Raw genomic sequence first — 22,849 nt, 5'->3', positions numbered from 1 at the left:
TTTAAGTGTACTCTATGATTCTGCCTTTCTCACATACACTGATGCCACCTAAAGAATGCTTATCCTCTATGATCATTCATCAAAAAGGACATCAAAAGAATTTTGAGCAGATGAGATTACAAAGAGTCTTCTAATCCTCATCTAATCACTTCTTCAACAAGTGTGCTAAAAACCTGTGGTCTGAAACTAACACCCATCCTTTAACTAAAGACAAGATTTCTGTTTTAGAGGTTTGAGACATATTATTATAATGGGGCCCCCCAAGGCAATGCCTAGCCACTGTTACATCTGTTTTTATCATCTCTATCACTGAATATAGGTTTATTCCATGACAAAATAGAAGAAAGCTCATAATCACATTCCAAAAAAGGAGAATTGCCATAAAACCACTGTCCTGATCTCAGTTATCTCCAAATAATGGAATCATATTAACAGTCAATGAATATATTAAAAGATTAGCCATTAGTTAATCATTTTGAATTCCATCATTCTTGATCTACAGCAAATCTCTTTCCCTACATCATTCATTTCTAGCTACATGCCATGGAAAGATTTGAGAAACTCATGCTGTTGCTCGATGCTTCCAAGGCATTTTATCAATCTGACATAATAGTCCTGATCTCTATTATGACAAACTACACTGATCTCTGAATATCTAAAAGACTTTAGATAATCAGATACCAAAGAACTCACATTGAAATTAACTTGCTAGTTGGTTAAATGAATGTGTGCTTACAAAGTACTGTTCTAGGAGTTGGCTGACAAGTGAATCTATTTGAGGATTGGTAACCTGAGGTTCCAATTATTTCAGAGTCAAATAAATGGTACATCACTGTACCATACTACGATCTACTTTTCACTCTTTTCAACTAGATAGATAGTTTCTCCTGTTGCCAATCATTATGTTTAGATTTCCCAACCAATGCAGGAGTGTCCAAGGGCTCTGTTTCATTGTGTATCCCTCCTTGACGTGACATTACTTTTTTCCGTCATTTCCCCAATTCTAAGGTTTTTCTTAAAATAGAATATTTCATTCTATCTTTTTATTTCATAAACCTTGAAGTACTGAAACATTCCAAGTTTCAAGATGTACAATCAATGCTTCAAATGCTAATCTCCAAGACATTCTCTTCAATTGAGAAATGAAATCTAATAAACTTTAATTCTAATCAAAACACTGCCCTGCTTTTTACAGTGATAAACTAGGTATTATTAAAGGTATTATATATTTTCTCTTTTCTGGCTAACTTACAACTCTAGTTTTTCTTGGTGTAAATATATCATACATCCATAGCTTTCTAGGTCTCCTAAAAACTTGATCTTTTTCTGCTCTAGAGTGAAAAATAAAAAAAGATCAAGTTCATCTCACTTGAATTATTTAAGTACACATCCTAAATCTGCTTAAACTTACATCTAATACCAAATATGCATGGTCAGTGCTCCAGAAATACAACTTAAATCCACTAGGCACAAAAAAATTTTTTTACTCGCCTAAAGTAGTGGTCAAATTTGTATATAAATATTGTTATTAGATGATGTTTTAAAAAAATAAATAAATATCATGATGATAAACAAAGTAATACATTCTTTAACTTTCATTATACATAATTATAAAGAAATATGCTTTAATTTAATGTGTTTAAAATGCACCCTCTGTTCAAAAAAGAAACCGAACTTTTGAAAATAGCAACCTTCATTAGTGTTGTGTCAACTGTTTATGACATTTGTTTCATTAGAAGCCGAGTTATAGTGGCAAGAGTGACAGTGTGTTTTGACGAACGGTCGGTTGTCACGATATTCATGCCGAAAGCGACGAGTTCTTGCTATCAATCACTTCAAAACTTCAAGATAAAACTCACCATTGGCCAGGCGGAATGAATTCTTTGTGGATAATGGCCTTGAAATTGGAGAAACAATTCATCATTTTCTTTACTTTTGACTTCTCCAAGCGATTTTTTTTCAGATGCCCCTCTTCTGGTAGTTTCCACTCAGCACTCTGATGCTTTGTTTCGGGCTCATACTCGTCACCAGTAATGATTGTTTCAAGGAAGTTTGATTCTCTTATGAGCGGTTTTAATGAGGTCCTTGCAGTGTTCAATTTGATCAATTTTTTTGCTCGTCGGTCAATTTGTGGGGAACAAATCGCAAATACAATTTACGAAGGCCCAAACTCTCAGTCAAAATCTTGTGCTCAGTTGATTTTGGAATCCCAAATTCATCTTCAATCAATCTCATGAACAATTTCAGGTTTTCTTTGATGAAATTACGCACTTTTTGGATGTTAACTTCGCTCAGTCAAGTTTTTGGAAGGCCCGGCTTTTCGTCGTCCTCAAGCGTCTCACGACCACTTTGAAATTGCTTAAACCACTCGTAAACTTGAGTATGGGATAAGCATTCATCACCATATGCTTTTTGAAGCATTTCCCAAGCCCCAAGCACTCCGCCGGCTTCCAAAAATCAGTTTAACATCTTGGGCTCCAAGGGAACCCGTATCAGATATTAAGCTGATAAGAACAGATCTTGTTTGAGTATCATTTCTGTTTAATCTAACTATTGTTAGACATCCTCATTGATAGAATGCAATTATTGAAGTTTCAGCCTAAGCTTCCTCTTCTTTAATTACACTTTATACCTTTTGTTAATTACCATTTTACTTCTTTGGGTCTCCCATTGGTCTGTTCCATCTTTGCCCACTCTGGCTATGCTTCAGCAGAGGGGAGTTGTAGACTTTACAGACCTAGGAGCTCTGTTGAAACTATGGTCTGGAAGTGAGAAGACTGATAGGAAAGCTGAAGAAAAACTGGGCTTGAAGAGGGTGGGCATGGTGGGATTTATTAAGACATTTGTCTTTACTTGGGTTGAGGTTCTTTCCAGAAAAAGGTGCCAGTCCCTGTCCTGGATTCTGTCTGCCATGCATTCTCAGATTAAATTTGAGACTGCATGATAAATCAGGAGGTTAGTAATTAAATAAAAAAATTACTTCAAAACTTCTATATAACTAATTTACATACTATCTGAGTGATTACTATAGAAGTGTGTTTTTCGTAGTTACCTCTGGGTAAGTTTTAGTCATCATCAAATTCCTGCCATGTACCCTCAAGGGGTGTACAGGATATGACAGTACTACATGAAAAAATTACATCATTATTAACTTCCTATCTACAATTTTCCTCCAAATCAGTCTGTTACTTGTCAAGACTCCAACATTATCAGATCTTATATTTCTATCGTCTAAGGCACTTTGTACCCTATCAATCCATCTATATCTTGGTCTTCCTCTGGGTCGTTTTCCTGCCAACCTGGCAGAGAACGCTTGTTTTGCTAATCTTTCCTCTCCCATTCTATTTAAGTGACCATACCACCTGAGATTAGCTCTGCTAACGCATTCCTGGATGCTGACAAAGTCAAGTTCTTTCCTAATATCCTCATTTTTAATATGATATTGCCATTGATGCCATCTGTTCATGCCTCTAATCTTTCTCAGGACTCTCATATCTGCGGTCTCTAGTCTTTGGTCAAGTGTTTTACTTCTGACCCAGCTCTCAAATCCATAAGTTAAAACTGGTTTGAACACTGTCTTGTATACAGCTAATTTAGTGTTCCGACTAATTTCTCTCTTATTCCATATGAATTTATTCAATTGACTTCCCACCATACCAGCTTTGCTGATTCTGTTGTCTATTTCTTTATTTAATTTACCATCTTCAGTAAAAATCGTGCCTAAGTAGCTGAAATGTTTTACTTGTTCCACAGGTTCTCCATTCACAACACAGTTGACATTTTCAATGATTCTGCCTATTTTCATTGTCTTTGTCTATTTATTGCTGACCTTCATACCATATCTATTACAACAGCTATTCAATTTAGTCAGAGAATCTTGCAGATTTGTAGCGGATTTATTTAGAAGTATAACATCATCCGCATAAAGCAAAGAGCTGACATTAACATCTCCAATTTTGATATCAGGTTTAATACTACTTTCCTTCATAATGTGATCCATATAGATAATGAATAACAGAGGGGATAATGTACATCATTGTCTCACACCAGATTTAACATTAAACCATCTTCCTGTACTTCCTTCAATTCTAACTGCTGACTTACAACTCAAATAAAGACTAAGTATTGCTTGATATAATGCCCCATTGACACCATATAACTGCAGTATTGAATAGCTTCTCTCTTGGTACCTTGTCATATGCCTTTTCCAAATCGACAACTTAAATACAGATCTTTGTTATATTCCCATGCTTTCTCGACTATTTGTCGTAACGTGAAGATCTGATCCTGACAGCCTCTATTTGGCCTGAATCCAGCTTGTTCTTCACCAAGCTTTTCTTCCACAATTCTTCTCAAGTATACTTGCATAGATCTTGCCAGGAACACTCAGTAGGGAAATACCTCTGTAATTCTCACATTCAGTTTTATTTCCCTTTTTATATATGGGTACTATGAGAGCTCTACTCCAATCATCAGGAATTCGTCCCTCTGTCCAGGCTTTCTGAACTATGCAGTGCAGCCACTGTAAGACTTTTATACCACCATACTTCAGCATTTCTGGTCGAATATCATCTACTCCTGCTGCCTTTCCACATTTCAAGCCTTTGATGGCTTTTTCTACTTCAAGTAAGGATATGTATTCCTGACTGCATGCCTGGTCAGTGTTTTTTATCACTATGCTGTCATCACTGCTTGTTTCATTTAGCAGATTTTTCAAAGTAATTACTCCATACTTGAAGGATATCTTTTTCTCCTGTTTTCATGTCATCTTTATCATCTCTAACTCCTTTTACAGCACTCTTTCCTCCATTTCTAAGCTTCTTCAACAACCACCAGAACATTTTGACACCTTCTTGATATTTATTTTCTATATTCTTGCCAAAGTCCTCGCATGACTTTTGTTTAGCCAGTTTTACACACTGTTTAGCTTTCTTATATTTGTCTCTGTATTCTGTAAGAGTAAAAGCTGACTTATTTGCCAGGAACTTTTGATATGCTTTCTTCTTTTCCTTCACCGCCTCTTTAGATTCCTGTGTCCACCAAGGAGTTCTGATTTTTCTATCCTTGCACACAGTTTTAGTATTAAATAATTTTTTTTTTTTTTTTTTAAAACAACTCACTCTTACATGTATCTGACTACTTGGTTAGTTTAGTTTTTCCTCTGTCATTCTTTCACGCTTTAACATTCTTTCATGGTGGCTCCGTACAATCTCTTGGACTAAATCTAATGTTTTGTCTTTTATTACTTTGTCAAGGGTATAGTATATCTCCATTATTTCTTCTGGGGGAATTGCACAAACCCGAAAAGGTGGATAGGGCTGATTACTCTTACGTCGGAGAATAGTAGGTCTGACAATACTAATCCTACGGTTTGATTAAAACGCTCTTCATTGATGAAAAGATAAGGTTTCCCATTAATTTCTGTTAAAAGTTTTAGTTTATAAAAACTTGTTCGTTTCTCAGAGAAATGTTTCATGGTTATATCTCCTATATTCATGATGGTGATGTTTTCATCGTTGTAAAGGGATGTAAGCTCTTCTTGAGTTGCTTTTATCATTTCCTTTTCCTTAGCTTTTGGTTTAGAGGGCTTTTCTTCCTCTCCTTTTTTCTCTACATCTTTCTTGTCTGCCTTTCTTAATTCCTTATTCTTTGCTGATTCTTTGGTGGGTTGGTCTGCGATTTGTTTTAGTCTCAATATCAGTATCTTGAGTTTAGGTTGGTCTTTGTTTTCTAACTGTTCTCCGGATTCCATTTCTTCCTCTACTATTTTTGTTTCTGGGCTTTCCATAAGAGGTGCAGTGCTTTTTTTCGCATCCTCCCTCCTCTTCTGTTGTTGCTATTAAATTGGTCTCAATCATTTTTATCCCATTTTTTTTGCCTGGCAGTCTGTACTTAGGTGATCAATAGCACTACACCTGGTACAATGTCGTACTACCCCTGGGTAATTTAGTACTAACTTCCACCCAGCTACTGTGACTATATTTGGGACTTGTTTTTCCATTAACATAGCGATTGTCACGTTTCCTGTAAAAATGGAAGGGAAATCTTTATGCTTTTGCCTTCTGATACTTATTTTCTGGCTGTACTCGGCTAAGGTTTCTTCTATCCAGTCATCTTTTAATTCAAGAGCTACTCTCTGAATTCTGATTAATTTTCGGGGCACTCCGACTGTATTAGGGATAATTGTTTGATCTTTATATGTAAAAATCAGTTTAACATCTTGGGCTCCAATGGAACCCGTATCAGATATTAAGCTGATAAGAACAAATACTACACTTTGATCTTAGCCAAAAGGCCGAGAAGCAAAAATGACCATCGATCCGAAAACTTTTTCGGTAAAACTTTTACGAAGTTTAACACAAAAAGTCAATCACGGATCTCTGTTTGAAATTCATTTTCCGACCGTTCGTCAAAAAAACACTGTCGCTCTTGGCACTATAACTCAGCTTCTAATGAAACAAATGTCATAAACAGATGACACAATGCTAATGAAGGTTGCCGCTTTCGACGACAAAAAGATACAACAGGTGGCACCTACTTTCTTCTATTTTCAAAAAGTTTGGTTTCTTTTTGGAAGGGTGTATATGGCACAACACAGCTCATCACAACTCAGTTTGTTTTCTGTCATTTAATGTTCATAATGAAAGGTGAATTTATCTACCCTATATGATAAGCCTTTTTATAAAACGTTTTGAAACTCGGAGGCTACCCTGAGTGTCGAGTCTTCAAAATTAAAGTCATCAGAATTCAAGGAGAACTGGCCTACCAGTCCAGAACTCGGGAGTGGTGGGGTGGGATGCCGTAGGTGCCAGGGAGGCGTCTACGGAGATCAACAAAACTTAAATACATATCTTTGTTATAATCCCATGCTTTCTCAACTATTTGTTGTAAAGTGAAGATCTGATCCTGACAGCCTCTATTTGGCCGGAATCCAGCTTGTTCATCACCAAGCTTTTCTTCCACAATTCTTCTCAACCGTTTCTCAAGTATGCTTGCATAAATTTTGCTCAGTAGGGAAATATCTCTGTAATTCTCACATTCAGTTTTATTTCCCTTTTTATATATGGGTACTATGAGAGCGGTAATCATTCATCGGGAATTCATCCCTCCGTCCAGGCCTTCTGAACTATGCAGTGCAGCCACTGTAATACTTTTATACCACCATATTGCAGCATTTCTGGTCAAATATCATCTACTCCTGCTGCCTTTCCACATTTCAAGCCTTTGATGGCATTTTCTACTTCAAGTATGGATATGTATTCCTGACTGTATGCCTGTTAAGTGTTTTTTTATCACTGCTTGTTTCATTTAGCAATTTTTCAAAGTAATTACTCCATACTTCAAGGAAATCTTTTTCTCCTGTTTTCATGTCACCTTTATCATCTCTAACTCCTCTAACAGCACTCTTATCTCCATTTCTAAGCTTCTTCAACAACCTCCAGAATATTTTGCCACCTTATTGATATTTGTTTTCTATGTTCTTGCCAAAGTCCTCCCATGACTTTTGTTTAGTTAATTTTACAGTGTTTACCTTTCTTACATTTGTCTCTGTATCCTCTAAGAGCACAATGCCTCTCTGGCTGAATCAATTAGCATTTTCTTCAAGGCTTGCCACTGAATCTCCAAGGTTTGGTTCCTGTTCTCAAACTCTTTCATTTTTTCTTCAATAATCTTTGTGAATTTTAGTCTACAGTTCACATCTGAGAGCTGCTCAACTTTTATTCGCTTTAAAACTTTCTTACATGTCATTCTTTTCAAGATGAAATTCAATTTTATCCTGCTCAAGATTAAATAGTGATCACTTCCAATTTCAAATCCTCTGTACACTCTGGTGTGCTGCAGAAGGGAGAAAACATCACTATCAACAATAACATAATCAATGAGACTTCTTATTCCTTGCTTCTTCTCTCCATGTGAATTTGTGTACATTTTTATGTTGGAACATGGTGTTAGTAATAACAAGTCCATGTCCTGAGCAGAAATCCAACAAGTATTTGCCATTATTATTAGCTTTGCTCTTTTCTCCAAATTTTCCCAAAATATTTTTGTATGTCTGACAATCATTTCCTACTTTGCTATTTAAATCCCCAACAAGGACCAACTTTTCCTTTTTCATTGTGTCAGATGCTTTCTCTAAAGCATCAAAATATTCTTCCACTTAGTAGAACCTTCTGTGGGACCATAGGCACAAATAAGTCTCATTGTCCAGTTTCCCATTCTGATATTTGCCCAAATCACTCTACTTGAGACTGCCTGCCATTCAAAATTAGCCTCGTATTTTGTGTTGAATACTATGGCTACTCCTTCTTTTCCTTGATTGTCATTGCCTGAATATAACATTTTGTATTTATTGCTCAGAAAGATCTCACCAGTTTTTGTCTTTTTTGTTTCAGTCACCCCCTATTATGTCGATCTGGTACTTATCTAATTCCTCAGCTAGCTCAATTTCTATGCCATTCAGGCTTCTTATGTTGATAGTACCGATCTTTAACTCTGGTGATGTTGAGTTGGGGTTTGCTTTCAGATTTGTTCCAGTAGCTGACTTTTTGCTGTTTGCCCTGGCGAAAACAACAGGGACCTTGTTTAACCGGGCAACGCCCCAGCTGGCATGAAATTTTGTAATGTTGTACCATCATTTTGTATAATTGGTTTAAGCCAAAAGAATACAATTTGGTTGGCTAAATCCCAAATTGCCAGCCCATCCTCATCCGTTCAGTATCCAGGTAGATACCCAACAGGGTGCTCCACGAGAAGGTGTGGATTGGACGTTAGGTCAGAAGCCCTAGTCGGATTTCCACATTCCTTTTAAGGCTATGCGGAGGTCTCCTCTCAGTTGTACAGCTTTGACCCTTATTGTAATTCATTAATCAGTGTGTGTGTGTGTGTGAGGTTTACTATTTTCAAGTAAGGTGCCCTAACTATAACATGTAATGGTAGCTCATTTTTCTTGCTTCACGACTGAAAAGAACACTGTAATACTGCTGTGAGAGAAATGAGTAATTTTTGGAACTCAGTAGCAGATATTATGAAGTCTTTCATATAGAAATAAAAGTGCTGGACATTTTAAAATGAAAAAAAAAAAAAAAAAAAGTAAATTATATGAAGAACATAATATATTTTTAATGCAATTAGGAGACTAATAATTCACCTGTCAATTATCTCTGATCACTCGCCTCTGGTGAGTGGGCAAGCAGATTTCTGGACCACTGTTCACAGTGTACATAAAACTACCTTACAAATTACTGATGATGTTCCTCCCCCATGAATGCTCTTCAATAGCTGTCTTGCAGGTGATCTGTGAGATAAAGGATGAAGACTGCCTGAATAGTATGACTGTTTTAAAAGATAATCATAAATTATGATTCAATTATCTCTGATCACTCGCCTCTGGTGAGTGGGCAAGCAGATTTCTGGACCACTGTTCACAGTGTACATAAAACTACCTTACAAATTACTGATGATGTCCCTCCCCCATGAATGCTCTTCAATAGCTGTCTTGCAGGTGATCTGTGAGATAAAGGATGAAGATTGCCTGAATAATATGACTGTTTTAAAAGATAATCATAAATTATGATTCGCCATACTTTTGCTTTCTTCAAAGCCTGTAAGAATATAAGCTACAGCACTAAACGTCCATTATTCCATCCAGCTCTATTTTTTGAACATTCTTGCACATCTATTGCATAAGAATTAACTCCAGCTCTCAAAAAAAGTGGTCTCCCCCTTCTCTCTCTCTAGACTCACACATATTGCTAACTGCAAATGCAAACACACTGATCTGCTTCTATTCATCCTCTTTTATTCTATCCACCTCTATCTGCTGGAAGAGTTTTCCTCATGAAGTACTCCCAAACAACTACAACCTAGAACTCTTCCAAGCATCAATAAACTTCTATCTCAGTCCTCATCCACCTTGCACAAATGTGCTTATAAATCCTTCAACCTCTCATGTATGAGATTAATATATATAAAAAATTGCACACAGTTTATTTATTGTGATTCATAACAATTTTATACTGTTTTGAATTTGCCTAATTTTGTCATAAAGACTGGTCTGATTTACTTAAATCAAAACACCCCAAATTTAATAATTGGTATAATAAACCAAAGCAGTTCTGCTTGAGAACCGGAATAGTAAAATAGTAAACACACACACAAAATAAATAAAGACGTGGAAAAAAAGAAGAAATAAATTTGAATATTAAAATCACAAATATTAAGCTATTCCAACTGAGTTCAAGTAGAAATTTGTTTAGTAAATAAACTGGATGGAACATATTCTAAAAAGAAATCAATTTTTGAAAGATGCACATAAGGGAAAATTAAAAGAAAGAGCTACAGGAAACAATGATACTGTATAGCCTGACAGAAATTTGAGGATATGAAAAAAGAGTAATAATAAAATAAAAATAAATAAATAATGAAAACATAACACAAAGTTTTTTGTTTTTTTTGCTAGACAATCTACCTTGGGAAGAATACAAAAAGCAGATGTAGACTCTTATTACTTATGCATTCCTCTGTACTATATTTTTCCTACATTGATCAGAATAATCTCTACTTTCAAGGAAATAGCATTTAACGACATTCTCTCTCTCTCATAATTCATGCAATAAAGATTGCTTGAGTATTTCTTTAAGAAAATTAATTGCGTTTTATAAAGATTTTACTCATTAAACATGACCGACCAACATTATTTTATTGGATACTTTGTTGAATTTTATAAAATTCAAAATAAAAACAAAGTTTCATACCTATACTTAATAAATACATACATAAATATGGGAAAGTAGAAAATGTGTAGTAATATTCAGTATTTATACTATCATTCTGTTTTATGAGAGTAGTGCAATTTATGTAATAATCTGACTGGTCTCTAAAATAAAAATCTGTTTGTCAAAAAGCGGTTAGTCTTAATACTGATAGTAATTTTGGGATTAAAATTTAATATTATAAGCATGCATAATAGGCAGTGATGATCTAAGTACAGGGACGTGCAAAGTTTATGGCACTTGTATGTTTTCCCCACTCCAACATAGGCAGTGATGGTCTAGTACAAGAACATGCAAAATCTGGCACTTATATGTTGATGATACTGCAAACAGCAGAGCTGATTTCTGTTACAAATATCATGTAATTTCAACTAACTGATTCTGCCATTTCATTTTGCTACACTATAACAAAATATTATTTACTCACAAATATCTTGTAAAAATTCATCTACTTCTTCCTATCATGGATTTTAGGCCAAGCGGCTTATTTCAGTCTCATGTTATCAGTTTCATGGTCTTCCAATTCTTCTTTTTCCATTTATTTTAATATCTGTATAGTATTTTTTGGCAGTCAGCTATAGCCCATTTCATTTAAATGTTCTGCTCATTTTTGTTTCCATTTACTTATATAATAGTTAATTTGTTTTATATTCAAGGATTTTAAAATTTCTTCAATTGTTTTATGTCTCACTTGGTATTATCACTATTTTTTTCTTTTCGAAAAATTTCATTTATGCTGTTTGAATTCATTTTTCTTATTTTATTTTTATCATTATTTTCCAAATAATAAAGTTAGTTTAGACAGGATATTTATACAGCCTGATTCAAATGTGTTTTTGTACCAGGGAAGGCATAAATATTATTTATTATGTCATTTTCTTTAACAAAATTTCATATTTTAATGTCCATACATTTTTCATCTTCATATGATAAATCACAGGCTAGGTATATGAAAGTATTTACTTATTCTAATATTTTATTATTTATGACTATTCTACTTCTTACTGGGTTTTCTCCTTGAAAGCAATTTTTACTTGAGATATTCTTATCTTATATTGTTCTGAAATTTTATTGAATGACAACCAATTTTTGTAAATTGTTGTTTTGATTTTATTTCCTGCATATATTTCTTGAATAGACTATATCAGCTGGTTTGGTATATTTAAATTGGCTAATATTTTAAACAAATTTTGCTGGGTCAATTTTATCAAAGACTTTTTTGTAACCAATAATGGTTGCATGTTTCTTTTTGAAATTCCATCTCTTTTCAATTATTAATTTTAGAGTAAAAATTGAATGTGCAAGATCATCCTTTTCAGAATCTATTTTGTTCTAGTAAGTTGTCCTCTATAACACTGTTTAGATTCTTCATTATTATTCCTGCATATATTTTGTACCCTGCATTTGATAGACTAATTCTCCTATAATTACTGCAATCATCTTTATTTTCTTTCTTTTCCCCCTTCCCAAGAGTGAGTTTTTCCAGAAAAAACACAACCTTAAAGAATTTCAGGAGTCTTTCATTAAATTTTCACCTGTATTTTTGTATAGTTCCATAATTATACTGTCTTCTCCTGGTGGTTTCCGTATTTTTTATCTTATTTACTGTAATTTTTTTTTTTTTTTTTATAGTTCTGACATTGTAATATTTTCTGGTAGGTTATTTTGTTTCATAAAATTTTGCTTCTTTATTATCACTAGTTCATAGAATTTGAAAATCTATCGTTCATATTTTTATGTTTTCTTTTATTTCTATGCTCACGTATTTTATTATTTTATAGGTTTGTGGTTGTGACTTACATGTATACTTTTCTTTCTAGTTCTGTTAGAAAACGGTTCCATCTTTCTCTGTTCTTTCCTTACTTCTCATTTTGCAGTTTCACCATTTTTTTTGTACTCTATTTCTTGGAATTTGGCTATTTCTGGTAACCATCTTTTTCTGTGTTCCAGTTTCATTCATCATTTTCTATTACATCTACTCTTTATTTCTAAGCTTTCTGTTGTTGCTTTTGTCAAGATTTGTTTCAGATTTTCTCATTTCTCGTCACTAGATTCTTGTATGGTTTCAATTTTTTCATCGGTGCATTTTTGGTATTGTTGTGTAGTATTATGGAAAGCTTGTAATGAAGAAATTCTGTAACTCAGGTGATAAATATTTTCCATTTTATTTATTTTTAATCATTTTGGTTTAAATTAAATTTTTGCTCAGTTTAATTCAAAACCCTGATATGCTCTTACATCTAGGATCAATTCAAGCTAGTTTAATATTTTAACTATGCAATCAATAACTGATTTATATCCTCTGGCTGACCATGTATTTTATGTGTTTCTTTATGTGCATACATCGAGTTCATTATTCTCATATTATAAGTGATGAAATCTCACAGTTTCATCCATTTTTTATTACAGATATCTTCACCAAATCTCCCTATGTTTGTTTTGTATTTTCTGTTTCCTATTCTGAAATTTAAATCTCATGTTAGAAGTAAATAGTCTGTAATATTTATGACATTCTGTAATTTTTTTATAAAAGGTATTACTGTCTTCTTGCCCTCTCTTCCAGTGCACAAGTACCAATTATTATTACATGTCCTCAATGTTTGGAGTCTAATTTCTATTAATCTTTCATTCCAGTATAATGTACAATATTTTTCTTCATATTTTTATGCATCATGATCATTACATCTGCCTTTGCTCTTTGTTCTTTTTTTAACTCCAATATAGATTTATTCCACAATTCTTTTTTGGTACCTTTTTTGCTTTTTCTTTGTTTCTGTTACTACATATATTCTCATGTGGGCTTGGTTTAGCTGTTCAAGTTCTCCTTTGTGTGTAATGCTTCTTACATTCCATGTTGCAATTTTAATTATGTGTTCATTCTTCCAATTTCATTTATCTTTCCCTTGATAATCCATTTGGCATTTCTTTGACTGAGAGTTGAAAGTATATAAAATTTCTCTAGGAGGGGGTTACTAGCCTATCACTGGGTTAAGTCCAGTGGGAGGGCTACTACCTAATGCCCCTAGACAGATCGTTCTGACACCATTTCCTCTGTCAGGTGTGTAAGGGTTAAGCCACCCACCTTTTAAAAATGCAAAATGGAAAAACACAACATAGTATTATAAAGCACCATTTCACTATTTTCCAGATTGCAATAACAAATGACAAAAAAATGAACAGCATTATTTTGTGTAACAATAAACAAAGAAGAATCTTGAAATCCCATAAATGGAAAATCAGATTAAACTCTGCAAGCCTCTGTTAATAAATTTTCTCAAAATTTTTTGTATGGTCCTGGTCAAGAATTTAATTTATAAAATAAAGTTAACAAAATATTATGTAAATTGAAACTGCTCCTACCAATTAATAGGCAAGCAAGTAAAGCGGAATTTGCTGTAATCTTACAGTTGGCATTGTACTTCTCAAAAGTAAAATTCAAGCATTCAAGATAATTCCAAGCTGCAAGCAAACTGAATTAACTGTATTCAGAAAATGTCTAAGGGGTAAATATACACTGTTGTTCTGCAATGACAAGTTGACTGGTAAATGAATGCACATACCTAGGCCTTCCATTTTTCTTCTCTAGGGCAATTCAAGACATGCTGGCATCCTTAGGTTCATTGAGCATTTTATTACCACAACACTAAAATATAATAGCAAGATGACAGATATTTTGGACTATACTTCACAAACAGCAGCATAAAAGACATTAAATACTGTTTACTATGTATGGGATAGCTCTTTGAAATCTGCATCACGTACATACTATGGGGAAATAAAATCTACAAAACCATTAGCATATTATTAAGTTTAAAGGACCCTTGACATAAAATGCTAATAATAATCTGAATTCAAATATCCATCCACCTATTCATACTTTTGGACTTCAGCATCCTATTAAAGACAAAATAACTCAGCAGATACACTGACCAGATATAGTACAAGTACAATATAATTCTATAAAATAATCCAGACTCATTTATTATTGATTTCATGGTGAGTATATGAAACATGACATCAGTATTTACAGTTCATATACAAATATACAAACCAAAGGTAAAAATAACAGACCAAACTATACTAGTACATAACAAAGCTCTTAAGGATTCAGCTATTTGATAGCTGAATCTTCAAAGTAACTACTAAACATGACTGTTTAATAGTTATTTTGAAACAAAATTATAATTACCACACACACACACACACACACATGTAGAGACAGTTTATGCATTCCTCAGTTCGGCAATGGATAATAAAATCCATTTTATTATCCATTTGTTGTATCTGTGGCGATCAAAGTATTAAAAAAAATTAAGGTGATTACTCTTCAGTATTTATCTCAGGATATGTCCATAGTACAGAAAACAACAGTATGTGCCCTTGAAGAGATCCGAGTTTCAAACCTACACCTAGAATGTAAAGAATGTTCTCAACCTGAAATAGGTTAATGGATATAGCATTCTTTATGATGGTCAGTATGGATTTGCAAAGGATAGGTCCTGTTTTATTAATTTACTTGCAATTTATGATGGAATGAAAGTGTGTTATTCTTAGACTTTGCAAACTCATTTGATAGATTATCACATGACAAGTTGGTGTACAAGCTGCAGAAGAGGGAATAGATAGTATATTGGTTAGATGGTTCAGAGATTGGCTCTCTGAACAATAGCAGCAGGCTGTGTACGATGGAGCAGTGTCTCAAAAAAGAAGGGTAACCAGTGGCATGCCCCAGGGTTCTGTTCTTGGGCCTCCTGCTGTTTAACTTATTTGTAAACGATATATCATGCAGACTGACTGAGGATCTTCAGTTTGATGATGCAAAGTTGGAAAGAATTATAAGTAGCATTGCTGATGCTGAATCCCTCCAGGAAGATTTGAATAGATTTTTTACTTGGACAAATGAGTAGGGGTTGTAGTTTTAATATATAAGTGCAGGTGTTGCATTTTGGAGTGCAGAAATATAAGGCTGTGTACTATATCGATGGTGCCGTACTGCAGGAAGTGGATGAGATTAGAGATTTGGCAGTGATGGCTGACAGTAGACTGAAGTTTAGAGGGCATATTGCTAGTGTTGCAAGTCCACACTTGGACTATTATGTTCAGATCTAGTCACCTGGTTTTCAATGTGATGTGGAGACATTGGAGAGGGTCCAGAGATGAGTGAATAAGACAATATCAGGAGTTTGGAATGCTGGCTATGGAGAGAAAAAGGTTGAAGAAATGTGGATTGCAGAATTTGGTGGATAGTAGGACGAGAGGTGATATGATAGAGATGTTTAAATTAGAGAGAATTTTATCAGATTAATCCAGAGGGTATTATAAAAAAAGTAGAAGGCGAGAGGGGAAGAACCAGAGGTCATTCCTGGAAGTCATGTAAAAGTGTGGTTAAGAAGGGTGTGAGGAGTAGATTTTTTACATGGAGAATTGTCAGCGAATGAAATGCATTACCAGAATGTGTTGTTAATGCAAGGAGTGTTAAGGATTTTAAGATTCTATATGATAAATATATTGTCAGTTGAATGAACCTCCCACGATAAGTCTGTCGACTCCATGGAGGGTGTAATAATAATAATAAGCTAGTCAGTCTCATCTGAGTATTTTCACCTATTTGCAAAACAAAGGCCATGAATAAGAAGTCACAAGAACTTCTGCTTTATTGAAGAAAGGCATTTCAAGACCTTTCAGCCCTTGAAGAGATCTGAGTTTCAAATCTATGGCTAGGATGTAAAGAAGAGTTCTCAACTAGAAATGAACTAGTCAGTCTCATTTGAGTATTTGCACCCATTTGCAAAACAAAGCCCATGAATAACATAGCAGTGTAAGAAGTCACAAGTACTTCTACTTATGTCATGTTTGTTTTTCAGAGTAGGAACTCCAGCTCCAGTTCCTTTCTCTCCCTTCCCTGCCTTAGTAGTCATCAGGTTGTTGTCAATTCCTGCCAGCACAAAAACAAGGCATCATCAAAGTCCTTAAACAGCGAGTTCCCTGTGATATCAAAACAATATCTTATACTAAAGATATTCTTCAAAAAAAAAAAAAAAAAGTTACATCAAACTATTAACATCTAGAATAAACCATCAGACACTCCAAGACAATAACCTGATAACTACAAAAGTGTGGTTTCCTTACCTTACATGAGAAATGTTACAGACAAAATATTAAAAGTCCTACAACATAGTTTTAAAGTTACCTTTCAACCTCTACAAAAAAAAAAAAAAAGTCACCAACATGAGGTAGCATACAAAAAGTATGCTAAACACCAGACTAGCAGAATTCATTTTGCAAACAAGACAAATTAATTAGAAAATTTGAAGCTTTCAAAGAACAGAAACAAAGTAAGAACTGTGTAAAACTGGACATCATAATAAACAAGTCAAAATATCTAACAACAGAAGAAGAAAACATTCTTAAGCAAAGGACTTGATCTCACCATTTATCTATATAAAATACTAGAAGAATATTTACTGTCAAAAAAAAAAAGAAAAAAAAAGCCACCTTTATATCACAAGAGGCAAACTCATTATGGCATGAAAGATTACAATGTCAGATTACAAAGAGATGACATTATTATTGCAAAATGAAGAGCTCTTAAAAGTATAAGACATATTGCAAATAATTATTTTCCAAGAAGATAAAAGACATTATAATTCTCGATATAGAGGACTGTAAAATGATGCAATTACTTGACACAGACAGTTATTCAAAACTTTAAAGAAAGATACTACACAATTATTCCAAAATTGTACCAATAATCTATTCAAGATGACAGTGGAATTCAGAAGAGAATTCCAGTGTGTTGCTAAGATATATTCATCCATTCATTCCTTATCTATAATAGTGCACTCAAAATATACCAAGAAAATGATCCACTGAGACCAATATCAAAAATATAGACCTGCTGAAGGAATAACACTACTAGAACATGAATTTCAGGAATGACAACTCTTCTGGAGAGTTATGCCATTCCTAAAGCATTGCTATCCAGGCTATCAGGTCTAACAATGGGGAATTCCTATCTCCAGTGCTTGCCAATGTTGATGTGAAACATCTGAAGAAAAAGAACCATAAACATTGCACACTGACTATGTAAAGATATCTTGATGATATTTTCTTGATATGGAATTATGATTAAGACACCCTCCATGGGATTTTATTATCTGAACAACCAATATTGTGTTCACAGTAGAGCTGGAGACCATTGTTTACTTCCCTTTCTGGATGTCAGAAATTCTCCATCTTTGGACAAGCTAAGATTACAATATATAAGAAACTAACCCACACCAATAGATGTTACATTCTCACCAATTCTATAATTAAAAATTGCAAAGCTAGGATTCATCAACATTAGGAACCCAAACACACTGTCAAAAAAAAATTAACCAAATAACTCAGTTTTTTTGCTATGACATTCCAGAAGAATAGAATATATATTATATATTCCATTATAAGCATTCCTTTGCTTATATATATATATAAGCCTTTTATTTCATCAAGAAACATGCTATTAAACTCATACTAGTGAAATAAAAAGGAACCCCCCCACACACACACCTTCTTGTGTACATCATTTTCATTACAACCAAGTTAGGAAAATTTCAAAAATTACAAAATCAGAACCACATTCAAACCTCTAAAATTATCCTTGAATCAACCACAGAAACTGAAATGCAGCAGTCTTAAGTACCAAAGTGTTTGGCACCTTTGATGTCAAGTAATACACATTACAAACTAAAACACAAGTGCCTCAACTCTTATTCTGGTTGTTGGGTGCAAAACAGACTTCTTCCTCATGGTGCACTCTGGATAATGCAAAAATAATGTCCAGGACTTACAGCCACAGTCTACATCAGTGAAAACAGTACTCTTGAAGACTAATGCCAAGAATGTTGGACCAATCTTGAATATATATAGAAGGCATTCCAGAACTAAATGTGGCTACCCAAACAAAAATTTTTAATGACCACCAAACTGATGTTATTGTGCTGCAAGAAACTTATAGAGGATGATACTTTCTTTCAGGGTTACAGAGAGTGATATTCACTGTTTTCCGAAAAAATTCTCAGATATATCTAGACCTTTAACAGCAACCATCCTAAATATGGAATATACCTCAAGAATAATATCACTTACTATACTGTCTATCAACCAACTTCAATGCCAATATCTATAGTACTTCTGTAGAGGTCTCTGGATAATCCTGTTCTTCATCAGCATCATCACCCAATCATTTTCTTGGTGATTTCAACAACCATCACACTTTATGATGATACCAAGTTCCTTAATGGGACATGCTAGTTAATTCGATGAAAGTCAAGTCACAACCTACATTTGGTTTCAATGCTAAAGACAATCCAAGCTTACATTCATCTTAATTGAAAAGAGGATACAATCTTGTTCTTTGCTTTTACACATTTAACAATGATCACAGATGACTCCCTATAAACAGAAAAGTACTTGTCTTTCCGAAGAGATAACATTTTTCTATCATCTACATAGTAGGAAATTTTATTCTGATTACAGAGTTTACTGCCAAACTTTGATTGAATTTTTATAAAGCTTGCCATTTTTTCAGTCTCTAGACCTGAAGATCTTTTGCAAAGCAAACTGACTCCAACTTCTGTGGTAGATCAAACCTAATGGTAGTAATGAGAAATTCTTTGCAGTTGTGGGAACTACCAAGATTCCAAGAGGTTACTGAAATTACATTCCTGGATGGAATAATGAAGTGAAAGACTTCAAGAATTACAAGACAACTTTAATACCTCTGCTTTAATATAGGTACATAAAACTGTTATATTGTACTCATTTTTTTCCACTGAAATCTTTTACAACAAGAATTGAAATTATATCAAATCTGCTTTTATGAAAAATGGCTTTAATGAATTTCTTATTGAGAAAGCCTTTAACAGCTTTAGACAACCAGTCTCCAGATCTCCTAAAGATAACGCTCGGATTCCACTCCCAAAGCCTCTTCATCCTGTCAGGAAGATTTCTACCTTCCTTTCTTCAACTAAAGACAAGCTTTCTTCACTGTACTTTCCAAGTGTTTACCAGATCCCATGCTCCTGTGGTTTGTTTTACTTTGGAAAGTCTGGCAGATCTGGAGCCATCTGCTGTGAAGAACATAAATATTGCATCCAGTACCATGAACCAGAAATGCCTGTATCTCGACATAACATTTTAGAAGAAAACCAAGCTTTTCTTCCTTATAGAGAGAGAGTTGTGAGACCTTTCTACACCGATTGAACTTATATAGATCTCATGGTCTTCAGTTATCCCCTTTAAGGGAAATATTATTACATCATTTTTATGCAAATTCCTGATTATTACAGTGTATTATTTTTATTATTATTTTTAAATACTCAGAAATTTTGTCTGTTGTCCTATTAATGCTACAGTGGCACTTTTTAAAAATTATTCTTTATATGTAATTTTTTATCGTGTTCCAACATATTGAAGATGATTATTATTATGTAGGCAAAAATTTTACAGCTAATAAATTTCTTTCACATAAGTTTAAGTTTTCATCTTTAATTTTTCTAAATTTAATACTTATGAGGGTGAATTGTTATACCTTCTTGATAAGGCTAGGAAAGATAAATGGCTCAAGGACTTTAATAACATCAACTTCACAGATTCAGCACAAAAGCATGGTCTTTAAGATGATTCCAGTACCAAGCTTCAAAAAACATTGCTTCACCAACATTAATGATGTTGCAAAATATATGATTTCTCTATATTAGCTACTTGACAAATGCATTATAAGAAAGGTGAAAGCAAGACTCAAATCCAAAAGAAATATAATTTCTTGCCTATCTCTCTCTTGCACATGCTTTCACATCTTTAGGGAGGGGAAAAAAAAAGAGAAAGAAAAAGTGTCTTCTTCCAGATTTCATACTTAACTCCCAACTAGCCAAAGTGGATGAAATACTCCTTACATTGGCATTTTGCTTTTCATCATGTAATTAGTCTCTTCTGTTGTTAATCCCTTAACGATGACTGTAGCGCCATTAGTGGATTAACTCTAATGGAGCAACCTTTGTACCACTTAAGGATACTCTGTTACTTGGAATTTCTTCGCTGTCCTTTGATATTTGAACATTTTGTGGCACAATTTATTTTATTGTCTGTTTCCAATATGAAAATGAATTTCACATGTGAAATTAGGTAATCAATCCTGAAATCAGCCTTCGCAATGAATTTATTTAGTAGTATCAGTAGTAAATTTTCTGCCATTTATTTTTCAAATCAGTGCAGTAGAACAAAACAATTTATGTTTTTTTCATTTTGCTGACAATATTACAGAAATTACTTTCACGCTATTTTCAAATGTTTGCATTGAAAACCATAGTAATTTTTTTACCCCAAATAATATTTATTAAAATAAATATGAACTTTTGTTTTCTGTCATTGCAAAAATACCATTACGATGTTAATAAATGATGTTAAATTGCATTACTTGCTTTCCAATTATGAGACTTTAAAATCAAAAATTTATATCTAATGATATTTCATCATGAACTCGTTTGCCTATGCTTTTCATTTAAAATTGCAAAAGACCATTTTTTTTTAAAAATTACTTTGTTTGGTGCAAATTCATATAATATTATTATTATTATGTGACACCTCCAGGGAGTACAAAGACACATCAAGGGAGAATGTGCCAACAGCATCGAATGATTGATCCCTTCCAACTACTAACCGCACTCAAACTTGCTTAACTTTTTGGGTGAGCCACTAGTAGTGGAGACTCTACCAATTGACCAACCTTTGCTCCAATGCTTAACCACTGTAGATGCAATGAAAATAGATGAAAGATGTTTAAACTAAACATATTTGGACATTTTATAATTAAAATACAAACTTATTTAATACTGGCCATTTACAAACAAACTTACATTATAGCCTACCAGTTTCGCTAGCAAACTGTCTGACTTTTTCAAGGCGTTTACGGAAAGACAAAAACTAGTAAATGCAAATTGAAAGGAACATAAAAAACGTTGTAAACCAACTAGTAGCTAAGGTTACACGTTCGCGTGACAGAGAGGACTTATTGTTCTTATTCATTATCATGCATGTGTGTTTGTTGTAAACGTATAATGCGATTACTGGCTAGCTGTAGTTCAGATTGATTTAGAGAGGGGATCAGGTTTTTCCACGAACTGTTTAGGATTGCACCCTGATTTCTGTTGAGGTTTCTACCAGTTATTAACACTATTGTGGCTTCCTTGAATAAACAATGTCTGTAGTCGTCATCCAGATATGGCATGGAGCTGTTTTGCCACTCTATCGTATGGTTAGACGTACAGAAATGATGTGCTAAGCCGGCTTAGCACATCATTTCTGTACTAGTTTCAGTACAAGTTCCGTAAACGCCTTGAAAAAGCCAGACAGTTTGCTGGCAAAACTGGTAGGCTATAATGTAAGTTTGTTTGTAAATGGTCAGTATTAAATAAGTTTGTATTTTAATAGATGAAAGATATCGGATACAGATAGATTTAAAACTTATGCTAATTTAGATATGCAATTGTATCTACCTCTCTCTCTCTCTCTCTCTCTCCACTTCTACAATTGAATTATAAATATCACAGATAGTATTCAAAACCTACTACTTCATTTTACTGTACTGATGAAAGAAATAAGGCAATAATATTGTTGTATCTGTCGAAGCAGGAATAGTCCAGAATTATTTCTAATTCCAGACTATTTCTTGGCAATCTATATTCAGTTGTTCATCTGTCCACTGAAATTATTTTGAGTTTTATAAATACTATGCTATAATTTTACCACAGAAAAGAAAGTTCAGTAGTGTTACTGCTGCTGCTTAGTTGTCATTTCTGAAATAAGCTATATCTTAGAAATGCTAGATAATAATCTGGAGGAAAAGGCTATAAGCTTGGGTTACTCTCACTGCTAATGAGAAAGAAATGAAAGAGCAGTTCCTCACAAGTCGCTAAAGAGCCTCAAACACCAGTGCAAAATGCCTCAGCAATGTCTTGTTTCATTTCCAATTGATTGATTAGCATACATCCTAAACACAAATAGATATTTCTTTTATATGCTAATACAATATTTAT

At 33.8% G+C, this 22,849-nt stretch overlaps 1 protein-coding gene and 2 pseudogenes across 7 annotated transcripts in view; all 3 read right to left on the bottom strand.

Annotated features, from left to right (window-relative positions):
- Positions 1-22,849, bottom strand: part of LOC150109296 (upstream stimulatory factor 2-like) — a 260,743-nt gene that overhangs the window by 189,428 nt on the left and 48,466 nt on the right. For 2 of the 7 annotated variants that reach the window (XM_090407146.1, XM_090407154.1), the window contains one exon: positions 14,333-14,415. The exons of 3 other annotated variants lie outside the window; for them this stretch is intronic. In XM_090407146.1, coding sequence (XP_090263272.1) covers positions 14,333-14,345 — 13 coding nt within the window. In that variant the 5' untranslated portion in view covers positions 14,346-14,415. Of the gene's footprint in view, positions 1-1,252; positions 1,332-14,332; positions 14,416-22,849 lie in introns of all 7 variants that reach the window. 2 more of the 7 variants (XM_090407163.1, XM_090407174.1) reach the window with 2 other exon arrangements.
- Positions 2,382-2,554, bottom strand: LOC150109298 (U2 spliceosomal RNA; annotated as a pseudogene).
- LOC150109297 (U2 spliceosomal RNA) lies at positions 6,182-6,307 on the bottom strand (annotated as a pseudogene).

The sequence above is a fragment of the Typopeltis vanoorti genome, chromosome 2, assembly GCF_054136105.1.
Source record: "Typopeltis vanoorti isolate ZY-2024b chromosome 2, IOZ_Tvanoo_1.0, whole genome shotgun sequence".
NCBI lineage: Eukaryota > Metazoa > Arthropoda > Arachnida > Uropygi > Thelyphonidae > Typopeltis > Typopeltis vanoorti.
Note: the sequence above shows the minus strand (reverse complement) of the source record. Positions and strands in the feature narration are given on the sequence as shown.